Source organism: Cyrtonyx montezumae, unplaced genomic scaffold, assembly GCF_038088225.1.
Source record: "Cyrtonyx montezumae isolate F1298 unplaced genomic scaffold, pur_monq_1.0 scaffold_0, whole genome shotgun sequence".
In the NCBI taxonomy this organism is placed as follows: domain Eukaryota; kingdom Metazoa; phylum Chordata; class Aves; order Galliformes; family Odontophoridae; genus Cyrtonyx; species Cyrtonyx montezumae.
Window position 1 is genome coordinate 40344940 of NW_027071824.1, and position 12446 is coordinate 40357385.

A 12446-nucleotide genomic window follows, 5' to 3' on the forward strand; every position below is an offset into this window, starting at 1 on the left:
ATATTTAGACCAAATCTTAACGCGTTGCATCCCATCTCTTCTACATGATGGTTCTAGTGTATTTTTTATATTTGAACCAGGAAACTTTCTGTTATCTTTAACTGTGTGCTTTCTGCAGCAGTGTATGTTGCTTTGGAGTAAAATCATTTTTTTTTCTGTCTGTGTTATGTCTATAGATAAAGTTTTTAACAGATTGTAGTGCAGATTTCATATGTTTTACTTATTTTATATTAACTCTTAAGAATTTTTTTTTTGTTATAAGGTTTTAATATTGGAACCAACGAAAATCTATCAGCCCTCATATCTCTCCATCAACAGTGAAGCTGAGGAGAAGACTGTATCTATCTGGCATGTGCTCCCTGATGACAAGGTACCATGGTGTTGTCTGCAGTTATAACTTTTTTCACAGTTTAAAAGTTTGGCTTGTAAGGCATATAACATGCAAACAATTGAATCTGAAGTTGGATTCTGTGAAGGAGAAGGTATGTTTTACCATATGTGAAAATTCTTTTCCTGCATGTTGCCATGTGTTTTGTTTTTTTTTATTTTAAAGAGTATTCTTAGGTTTTTTTCCTTCAGAATTTGTCCTTTTGCTTAGTAGATCTTCCATGGCTACCATGTTTGAAAACAGCGTATGTATTCTTCCAGGTTCTTTTTAATATGAACAGATCTGTCACTTGAGACTTCATAAATAACTTGCAGTCCAGTCTCATTGTACAAGTAATGTAGCACAAAACTCTTCCTCCTGTGCTCACAGTGCTGCTTGTCAGCTCTGGTAAATACTCCTTTTTTTCTGAAAAAATTAGAGACTGGTCTGTCATAAAATAGTAGTGAAATAAATCGAGTGGCAAAGGAATTATTTTGCATAAGGACAGTTAGATGCTCAGGAGGTACTGAAACTAGAAAAGCTGGGAAGTGCTTAAATTGAGGTGTGAGAAAGCTGGACATAGTTGGAAAGAATATTAGAAATTCCAGAGATGCAAGGAGAGAGGTAAAGCATTGAATGGTTTTCACCATTCATGGGTTTTGGACTCAATCACTAGAGGTCCCTTCCAGCCCATGCTATTTGTGATTCTGTGATCACATTCTGGGATGCTTAGGAAGAAATATGTTGGTAAACGTGAAGACAGGGAGCACATTTTAAGACCTTAGAGAAGGAAGGAAGTGTGGAAACATGGCAAGGTTATATGAAAAATTAATAGAAGCCAAATCAGCTAGAAACAGAGCACTGAAAGTAGTGTGCTTTGTAAGAATTCTCATTTGTCTAGACAGCATTTTGTTTGCAAGATAGGACAAAGAACCTTTTTTCTAGGTGATCTTTCCTTCAGCTTTTAAACTCATGCTTTCAAAATAGTAGTTTTTTTTTTTTTTTTTTGTATGCAGACTACATGAGGCAGCACTGGTTAGAATTTCTGTTAGAAGTTCATGAAGGAACATAGATGAATGGTGGCTGAAATAGTGTATTTTGAGCACAAACTGAAATGTTTGCCTAGACCAATGAGTTTCTATTCATTTGTGGTTTATTTTAACCTACACTTTTGCAGGTAGGCTCAGACTGTGAAAATAGAATTAGAAAATAAATTTATGCAATTCTCAGAGAAAAGCAGAATTAACCCCATGATGAATAATGATTTCTATCGGTGTGAAAGAGTAAACCTTGCTATTGTAAAATACATATTCTGAGAGTATTTTTGTATTCAGAATTCAGTCTCTTTAGAAACTAGTTTTACACACATTTGTGTTTGTAAATGTAGTGTTTTTTTGTTTGTTGTGTAATTCATATCCAAACAGTATATTACTTTCTGATTAGGGGCTTTTGTATAGTATTGGAGGGAACATGGAACTTTCTAGTCCTATGTTTGGGCTATTGAGTCTTGTTACTCTTCATTGCAGAATCTCTTAATATACTGTTTCTGAACAGTATGAAGCTCCATCTGAATACTGGTGTAGGTTTCACAAATGACTCTTGGTGTTGGAAAGTGTTTTGAGCATGTTACCACACCTCTAGTAAAGCCTAAAGCGTAACTCATCTGGTGAAGCAGCAGTATGCTACTTTGGGTCTTCGAGCTTTCAGTCTGAATCTGTAGCCACTTCATACTCATCTTCTTTGGCTAACACTGTATTTGTGCTAAGTGATTACTTGCCATTTACCTGATGTTACCTTTGATGAGAATCTTGGTATCTCTCAGTGTTTTCCTTAGGGGAAACAAGTAGGACTGCTGTACTGGTTGCATGAGGCATCTCACTGGTTATGTTCCAGTTTGAGTTAAACTTATTTGGCCATATGTATTCATATTCCTAAAAAGCTATTTCATAGTTCATTAATGTTTTCTTGTAGCTACAGGGATGTTTTACTTAATGCTTTTAGCAGTAGCTTATCCCATGGCTGTGTCACTTGACTACCCAATCATCCTGTGACATTGAGAAGGATCTGGCTGCGTTCAGTCTGTAACTGTTCAGTCCAAAAGGATTTTGGCTTTCTGGAGTGTAACTGATGCATTGTAGTTTTGTTTCTGTTATTGTAAATCTGTTATTCCATTATTTTTGTTATTTTAAATATTCTAATATGTAATACTTTCCCTCTCCTGACCCCCTCCTGATTTTGGCAGCACATCTGTGTATTTTCTGCATGTCTGTTTTCCTACATTTGCTGCCCTACTGATGATCAGTAACACTAGACACAGACAATTTCTGATGCACTGATTAGTTCTTTTGCTCTGACCTTACTGTGTTGAGCTTATACAGTACCTCAGGAGCTGATGGGTACACAATGCAGGCATCTCTGTCCTACAAACCATAACATTCATTGAAAGAGTGCAACAGGCAATTTGTTAGAAGTTCAGCTGTACAGTCATAATCTGTTGCTGAAAGTTTGTCAAAATCATTAGAATCCATCAGGAACTTCAAACAGATGAAAGGTACAAGAAAAAATTAAAGATATAGAATATAACCAGCGAATATAACCAGTGTAATAGCTGCTTCTGGTAAGAGACTTTGTGAGGTAAATAAATGTATAATTTTTCAGCCCACTGCAGTAAAGAGGGCTCTTCCTTTGGACTTCAGTAGGCTGATGACAGGCCTTGTAGGGGCTGATTAAGAAAGGCCAGCTGTCCCAGCTACAAGGGTAGGTGAGACAGCTGGGTTTTGAAATGGCTTCAGCTGTACAATTTTAATCTACCTAGCATAGGTCTGTTAGAGCTTTAGCAGATTTTACTTAAAAAAAAATAAAAACAAAAGAATAGATTTACATAATTTTTAAAACAAAGCCACTGCTTTAAGAATTGTGTTATCAAACATACAAACTTCTGTTTGCATGCATAGGAGCTGAAATAATTCTGTTTCAAATACAAAATGTAACTTGTTTGAGCCTGCACCTGACAATTTTATAATGAATAGGAGAATAAAGAATAAATAAAGGCCCCAGAATAAATAACGGGGCCTTTTCCTTTCTCTGTTTTCTTTTAGCAGCATATTTTATTATTTGTGCCTTCAATAATACCAAGTTTCATATAGACAAACGCATATAGAACATCAGATGGCATTATGTTTTGTGGAATGCACGTTACCTTTGCCCTGCAGTTCTCTAATTTTAGCAGTCCTTTCCACATAGGTTTGGAGGAATGCAGTAGTGCTTTTACAAAGTTTGAAATAGAACAGCCTGTCTCTGTTCTGTGTTGGCTTCTGAAACCATTTTGAGTTTTGTTTTGGGTGGTTGGTGGCTTTTTTTTACCTAACCCAAGAACAGATGCTGAATTTGGATAGCATGCCTGATATGTTTACTCCAATGTATTCAAAACTTGGCAAGATCTTTGAGGGACATAACTTTTATATTATTTCATTGCCTGAAAACATCATTTGGTAAATGAAAGATATGAATCTCTGAGAAATCAGTTGTAGATTGTATTGCCTGTAGATTATATGTAAAGCTCACAATACTTTGCTTCTTGTGCATTTCTGCTTGCAGGATGTTTGTTTTAGATCATTTAGATATTATGTTATTCCCAATGCTGGGAATTAGACACATACCAGTAGCAAAACTCTGAAAACAGAGTTTCCAGATGTTGGAAAATTGAGAAGTGGCGGAGATTATATACAGGGTAAAGCATAGAAGAGCAATACTGATACATCTTCCTTGTTAGAAGAGGGTATCTTTCTTCATACAGGAGAGGCAGGTGATTTGAATAGTACTTCCACAGGTGCTTTGTACTAGCATTGTTTGGTTTAAAATTGAAAAGTTACTGTACTTACTGATTTGTGCTGTACAGTTAAAGCAATATGAAGTCTGTACTTCAAGAAAGATGTTTGTATGTATTTTTCAGTATGTTGCATTGGGAATTTTATATTCGCCTTGCAACCTCTTTACTGAAATTTGAGCAGGAAGGAAATAATTAGAGATAAAGACAACTGATCTGATAGTATGATTTCCTCTCTAGTTTCTTGCATATTGTGCAGCTATTTTGGCATTGCATCTATTCTGTGTACTTCACCATTCCTAAAATGTGGTATATTAAGTATAATATATGCTATGCTTCTTTTGAGATAGACTTGATTATGTCTGTTTGACATTATGCCCTTATGCTATGAATTACCTCTTGGAAGGAAATGTTTCCATACTTTTTACTTGCTCAGGTGACTATAATGCCCAATTCAGTTCAGCTCTGGAAACCAGTTTCTTCAGATATGTTGCTCATACTGAGGGTCCTAAGGTTGCCGGCACTTCCAGCTGATGTAGTTCCATGTTTTCCTGAAAGGTAAATGTTTTAATCAGAAGATACAAATGACTTCTGATTCCTTCAGTGAAGTGTCATTAGAAGTTCAGTCCAGAGCAGCGTGTCTGTCTGCTGGGAGAACATGGTTCTGCCATATGTGATGGATCTATGGGTGAAAGATCTGAAAATAAATGAGGCCTGGCCCTTAGAGTTTTTGTAGGGTTTCTTCCAGTCTTGTTTCCTACTTCAGCAGCTCTTAGGGATTTCAGTACGTTCTCACTTCTCTCTTCTGGATTTCTAGGGAAGTAGTCTCCTTTTTGTTACTTTGGACAACTGGCCTTTAGGTTTGCTCCTTCCCTGAGCAATTGCACCTCCATTTCAAGAACTTCACATTTTACTGTCCAGCATTGGTTGGACTTCCTGCTTTGTAGTGCTCTCAGCCAATTATTCCTGCACACAGAGGACACTGAATGTGTATAACTGGCTCTTGCCCCTCTCAGAGGTGGATTTTTTTTTCTCCTTCTTTCTAGAAGATTGCACATGAAGCTGAGTTCAGCACACAAGATGGGCAACCCTTCTGATCTGCTGGTTGACTTAGTTTCTAAAATAATATATTGTGCTTGCAGAATAAACAGTTCTATATAGAACTTTTCTTGCTTTTTAGATGGAAAAAAAATGCCCTGAAGAATAACTGTTGAAAGGTAACAGGCTGTTAGAATCCAAACGTTTCTCTTTTGGTCTCTTGAGTTCCAGATAATGCCTACTGGCCCTTTGTTTTCATAAAGGAACAGAGTTTCATTTAACTTTGTTTTTTCTTGTGTTACAGAAAGGTATCCATGAGTGGAACTTCAGTGCTGCATCCATCAGGGGAGTAAGGTAAGTTGTTTGCTTTTTATTCTTGGAAATGAAAAGAGTAATTGAGTATTACGTTGAGCTAGTGCTGTGGAACTCTGTTGAGTAACAGACAAGAATATTGGAGCTGAATATTGCAAGTACTTACAGAGATGCCCTGCTTTAAGTGGCACCCCAGGAGGCTTCTTTCTGGATTCAGAAATGACCACCTGCAGAGTTCATTATGTAAAAACTAAGGAATACAATCCCTTAAATTTACAAACTAATAACTTAAAGTTTGTTACCGCTTTATGCTAATTAAGGTCAAATTGCAGTAACTGCTAACATTTCATGGCATCTTGCTTGAGCTGTATCACATCCACAAGATGCAGTTGTGCTCTGAAATTCTGACATACTGGAAAACTGATAACACAAAGAAGGCAAGGCAGTCCTTGTAACAGGTACTTGACAACTATAACATATAAGCCAGGAAGTACTGTGGAAGCAAGCAGGAAGGATATAAGGAATCAGCAAGGTTGCAGATGGAGGGGAGGACAAGTTAGCATGTCTTGAAGTATTCCAGATTGCTCATCTCTTACTGGGCTTTGGTGTGGATGTGCAGTTTTCTCTTTCGTGTGTTTGCTTATAGTTTTGGCAGCAAAACTGTTTCAGAGAAGACCAGTAGAAAGGGGAGACTGTCCTGCAGTGATGACAGATGTGGCGGATAGATCATGAAGTGGAAGGTTGAAGGTAGTTTCAGAGAAGCACGTCAATAGAAAAATAAATAAAAACCTCCCAGAGATTCATGTGGAGTAGGTTAATGTGGACTAGTGATCCATAGGATTGGGAATCTGGCATGCAGTACTGGCTTGCCTGGATTACGTTACATGATGAAAGATTTATTTCTTTTACTCTGTATGTTTCTCTTTTTGGGACAGGGCCTGTTTGGTACTGACAAAGAAGGACATTTTGCCATCTATCCACTTGATTTCTGTTGTGTTTTGTTTTTCATTTTACTAGGGAGAACCATTAATTGCAGGATTTTCTTAGCCTGGATGTTGTGTGGTATTGTGAGAACAGCAGGATCTGAGCCAGTGGATCTGTTCTACTAGACCAGACTGAATGTAGAATTCACTTCTGTCTGACAGCATCCAACCTTGTGATTTGCATCTGCTGATACTAAGACAGTAGTGTTCTGCGACTGTAATCTCTTTAGAACAGATCTTCACCTTAGTCTTGTTTATTTTTTCTAGGATCTGCCTATACTTGGGCTTCCTGTGACTTTCCATTTTGGAGTTCACATTTCGTGTAATTTTAAAAAGGCCAGAAATCTTACATTCTTCAAAATAGCCACTGCTCTGTTCTAAGAATAACTGTTCCATACACACATAGCTGTTGCTATGTCTGCAGTACATTTTTACACAGATGGATGATTCTTTTTCCTTCCAACAACTAACTTAAAAAACCCCAAAAAACTATCAATAGACACGTAAATTTAATCCTGTGGGATTTGGTTTATTTTAAGCCAACACTGAAATCGCAACAATATGCGTAGTTCAGTGTGGTTTGGGTTTTGGTTACAGCATGTTTTTGTGTGCTTCTAAAAAAAGAATGTATTTATTTATTGCCCAATTTTGATATATTTTCTGGCTTTATTAAACTCTGCTGTGGTTAGTACTGGTTTGGTGTACTCTCCCACATTTGTTATTGAAACTGTCAATAGTCATTTAATTTGTCAACTAAAATTCCAATCTGTTCATCTACCCTTGGAAAACCATAAAATGAGTCAACAGAGCCAAGAATGAATTCTTAGAAGACTTGGTGGCTGCCTCTGTGAGGACCTGAAGGGGGAAATCTTTTATCTTATGCAGCTGTAAAACTGAGTAAATATATTTTTCAAACATGAAATTTTCTGATTGTCTTTTTTTAGTATTTTTATGTAGTTTTCTTCCTGGCTTTATCGAGGTAGATATTATTGTGGGTGGAACATCCTTCAGAGCCCAGAAGGCCTGGTTCTAATTTGCTTTTGTATCCAGAATGTTTTGACTTTATTGCAGCTCCTAGATGTAAAGCTGTCTAGGAAAGGGAAGTTCCCAGTTTCATGAGAGTTCTTTGCCTTTCTAGACTAAGAACCAGCTGTAGAGGTGCAGTGTTAATGTAGAGAGTCTTTGTACATGCTCTTGGAAGCTTTTTCGACAAAGACCCTTCTAAATATTTATTGTTGCTTCAGCCCTGCTCCCAGGAGACATCTAGCAGTGAAATGACTAATGTTTTAGGTAAATAGTTTAAGGAAATAATTGAGAGGTCACTTATTCTGTGTGCTCTTTATCAACCACTACAATAAGCATCTCATTTCGTGAGTAATAGAGTTTAGCTCTCAGGAGTTTCAAAGGAACTTGAACGTAGTGCTGAATCACACTATATCTGCAGGAAATCATAGTAATAGGGTTTATCTTGGAAACAAAATAAATTTTAAAATTATTTTTAGATGTCACTGATTAACAATTTCTGTTTTAACATAAATAACTCTGTTTTCATGTTATGCATTCTTAACCTTCCAAATGCAAATGTTTATTATTGAGCTGAGACAAGAAGTACCTTAAATCCTTAAAGGCTTCATTCGACCTTTTGGATCCTAGCTTCTTCCCCAAGGTGCTTTGCATCAGTTTCTCCAGTTACAAAGAAAACTCTGTGGTATTTGTCACATGAACAAGAAGTTGCCATCTATTTCAAATTTAAAAATAAAAAGGACTACAAGTTGGAATCTCCTTGATGTTCAGGACAAGCCCTGAACTGTAAAATAGCTGCTACTTGTGTTGTTTCCAGGGAGGGTTCCTCAGGCATCATGATGATCATGATGAGTGTTGCATTAGGAACAGGGTGATGTTTTATATATAAATATATAAATATATAAATATTTATATGATTTAGGAATTAACAAGGATGTTAATTTTCCATTCACTGAACTTGGAATCTTGTCAGGCTACTTACAGTGTTACAGCGGAAGGTGTCTCCTCATTTCTGGAAAACAGAAAAGCACAAAGCTGCGTTTCTGTGATGTCTGCTAATGCTTAACTGTTTTATCTGTTACTTCATAGTAGGCAGTAGTTACAAGATTTGCAGCATTTGTCAACAGCTAATGGGAATTCTGTATGCATGTGATTTGGGCGCAAGGCCATGTTGCATTGTGTTTCCTTGCTTGTCTTTGGAAACGTGCAATTTCAGCTCCAATTCTGCTGTCACAGAAGTTGGTGAGTGTTAGACATGCTCAATGACTCTCAAAATGAGGGGTTTCCTGAGAAAATTATCCATTATCTTTTTATAGCTTTGTATTTTTTGTCTTCATTTCTTCATGTTAACAATTTTTTTTCATTATGGAAAGCAGTGCATATGAACATATGTAAACATTCACTTATAGACCGTAAACCTTTTATGAATGTACCTGACGTCACTGTACATACTACATTCTTACCAGTTTATTCAGTACTGTCTTATGTGGCTTCTGTGCATGTTGGGTTAATAAAACGTTTAAATTCACCTGGATCTTCTGATGAATTAATAATAACAGCATGAATAACTCTTTATCTGTAGAGTTTGTGTATATTCTTGAAAAACTCGATGAATTAAACCAGGGACAGTGACAGTCTTCCCATAGCTATGCATCCCTTAGCGCATGTGAATTTCTCTTGAGACAAATAGGTGAGTGACAACACCTGAAGTGACTATACCAAAGTATTAATAATTTGTCTTCTCATAAGTAGCTTTATGAAATGCAAGTCTCAAATTTGTCTCAAGAATGGTTTCTTTATTTAGCTCTTGCGAGGGATATCAAGTAGAAGAACCATAAAAGAGAAACAACAGTCAAGCAATCGTAGATGTATTGAATCTTGAAAATTACAAATATTTCCTGATATCTAAAGAAAAAAAATTCTTTAGCACAGTATAGAATACCATTCTTGGACTACATGATCTCTGGAGGTCCCTTCCACTCCTTAGATTTCTGTGATTCCACTTTATTTTGCGTAAATAAATCAAAACCACAGTAGATATATTGATCTGACTAATAATAGGTTGATTTCATTAGCAGCCTGCCTTTTGTGTTGTATCCTGAGAACAGTCATGTGCAGTCTTAATTTGTTCCTGTTTCAAGTAATTTTTAGTATTTTCTTTAAGGAGCACAGTAATTACATGTATGCTTAAAAAAAAAAATCTGGCAAATGGATATCTTTCAAAAGCTGCAGCCTACACTGGGTAGAAAATTGACAGCTGTGCCAGAGTCTGTACCTCTTTTACTCTTTGTTGTAGCATCTATGCATTCATAAGAAGATGGAATGCATATCTCTTCATTATATTTGTACTCCTATTTGTAACAGATAAAATAAAAAATGAAGAAGGGGGTAGGCAAGATTGGTAAAGTCATTTGTCTCATTTTTATTTATTTTATTTTTGATGCTGACCTAATTTAATAATATTTTTCCATTATGCTTTCTATTTCCCAATTCCTAAGGAATCAATCAGAAATTTCCACATTCAAGATTGAGCTGTGATTGATTTCTAAAGGGGGAAGAATTATTGAGTTCAAAGCTTTCTAATGTTACCCTGAAGTAATCTTTCATCCTGGTTTCAAATTTGGCATTTACCAAAATGCACTGAAAAAATGATTCATGTCAATAAAAAATAATAGGGATTTGATTTAGTAGTTCAGTGGGTAGGGATGGTGATAGGAGGATGGTTGGACTAGATGATCTTGTAGGTCCTTTCCAACCTAATGAACCTATGAACCTATAATCCTGTTAACATCATAGAAGCATAGAATGGGTTGGGTTGAAAGGGACCTTGAAGATCATGTAGTGCTAACTCCCCTGCTGTAGGCGGGGACATCTCCCTATGAACCAAGTTGCTCAAAGTTCCATCCAGCATGGGTGGAACTTCTTCGTTCCTACTTCTGGTGGTGTGATGTATGAACTAGGGGACAAAATGAACAATAGCAGACAGCTGAATATGAACTTTAAAGGATTTAAGAATGTTATTTCATTGTAAGGAAGGACTGTGGCTTCTCATATTTTATCTGGTGCTTTCTGACAATACTTGTGTTGGTCTGTGTGGTTTGACATAGTGGCAGAACCCCAAATGCATTTTTCCACTAATGCGTTTTGCTTGCCTGTTTTTTCAGCATTTCAAAGTTTGAAGAGCGATGCTGTTTTCTGTATGTGCTGCACAATTCGGATGACTTTCAAATCTATTTCTGCACGGAAGTTCATTGTAGAAGGTGTGTCACAGTTATTTCAAAAACCATTCTATGCTGAGGTATGCAGTGTCTGTATGTACAGCAGGGATTGTTTCAGAACTGTGGTTAGAGTTGATGACAACTGAGAATGCTCAAATCATCTTTTATATGAAAGCATGATACTCCCGCAGAGATGCATGGTCTTTGAAGGGTCAAAGCACAGGTTCAGACAAATATTAGAAACATATAATTACAAACTTTTGAAAACTAATTTTGGGGTATTATTTCTATATTTGTCATATTAAGGATTATTACAAGTGTGTTTTGCCCCCCAGCTGAACAAAGCAGCCTAAACTTACAAATGGATTTCCTGTCACAGTGCTTTTTGGGGTAAATAACGATCCAGGAAATCTGGTGACAATTTTTGTTTTGCTGTAGTTAAAAGTTTATTTCTCATTAAAAATACCCTTGAAGTCCTCTGTGTTAATATCGAATTTCATAAGTATGATCGCATCAGTAGCCCTCTAATGAAGTTGGCAAGTGTTTGTTGCACAAAGTTAGGGGTGTCTTACCTGCTTTAAGCTGTGCTTCTGCTCTGTAAGCCTGAGGAGTGAAGTCTTGAATTGGTCCAGAAGGCATTCTTGTATATTTGTACTTAAAAAGGCCGCAACTTTCCTGAAACATGTTACTTCATGGTAATGAAAATGGCTACCTCAAAGATCAGTCCCTAACTTGTCTTCTCATTGATTCTAGTCTGTATAGGTTCTTTTATCATTTTTCTTCATGTTCATATTTTGACATTTCTCAGATGAGTAAGAAGTGTGCTTTCAAAGGAGGACAAGCCATAAGTATTAGTAGTACCTTTTTCTCTCAATTTATACTTAGTATACTTAAATCTTTTGGTTCATTTGATGTTTCAGTGAGATGCATTCTCAATACCCCCCTGAAGTCAGGGGGATATTTTTTCTAATTTTTTTTTTTAATTTAATTATGTTTTACTTGCTTTTAACAGGTTTTTTGACATGGTGAATAGTATCACTGAAGAAATAGGGAAGACTACAGAGGAAGGAGAATGTGATGGAGACTCACTGGAGGTATTTATTTTTTTATTTATTTAAGCTTATTTTCAAAACATCATGTCAACTATTTTGAGTTTCTAGTATAGAGTTTGACTAAAGGGAGTAAATTACTCATCCCTTCACTGGAAGAAATTAGGCAAAATTATGGTTTACAAAGTTTTATCCTCTAGTGTTTATAAGTTAATGATTTGTCGTAATGCTAATTTGTAGGTTTTATAACCAACTTGCATTTCAGTTAGCATATTCGCTTGAGGAAGTACTCAACCCAAGTTCTCAATAATTGCACATTATTACAGAATGATTCTTGCTATAGTTACTTCAGAGCGTAGTCATAGTCAGGCAATATTAGCATCTGTTTAAATTTGAAAGGTTGTTGTCTATTTCATGCATCACTTGAATTGTGTACGCTTGTGTTACTGGCAGGACATCTGCACAACAAACAAGGATGTAACTGTGATAGGGAAAGGCTTGTCCATGCCAGTTATGATACGTGTGGGCAAGCGTGGCAATGAACTGCAAATGCAAATCAAACGATCGTGTTGGTGCTGCTGGGAGTCAGTCATTCTACCTTTAGCTCACTAACGCATGCTGAATCTTAGG

General features: G+C 36.5%; 1 protein-coding gene across 1 annotated transcript in view; it reads left to right on the forward strand.

Moving 5' to 3' along the window:
* The window catches only part of MAP3K5 (mitogen-activated protein kinase kinase kinase 5), a 91256-nt gene that overhangs the window by 56856 nt on the left and 21954 nt on the right, over positions 1-12446 (forward strand). The window contains exons 11-14 of the mRNA XM_065733275.1: positions 263-370; positions 5536-5585; positions 10714-10809; positions 11780-11861. Of these exons, the coding sequence (XP_065589347.1) occupies positions 263-370; positions 5536-5585; positions 10714-10809; positions 11780-11861 (336 nt within the window). The remainder of the gene's footprint in view (positions 1-262; positions 371-5535; positions 5586-10713; positions 10810-11779; positions 11862-12446) is intronic.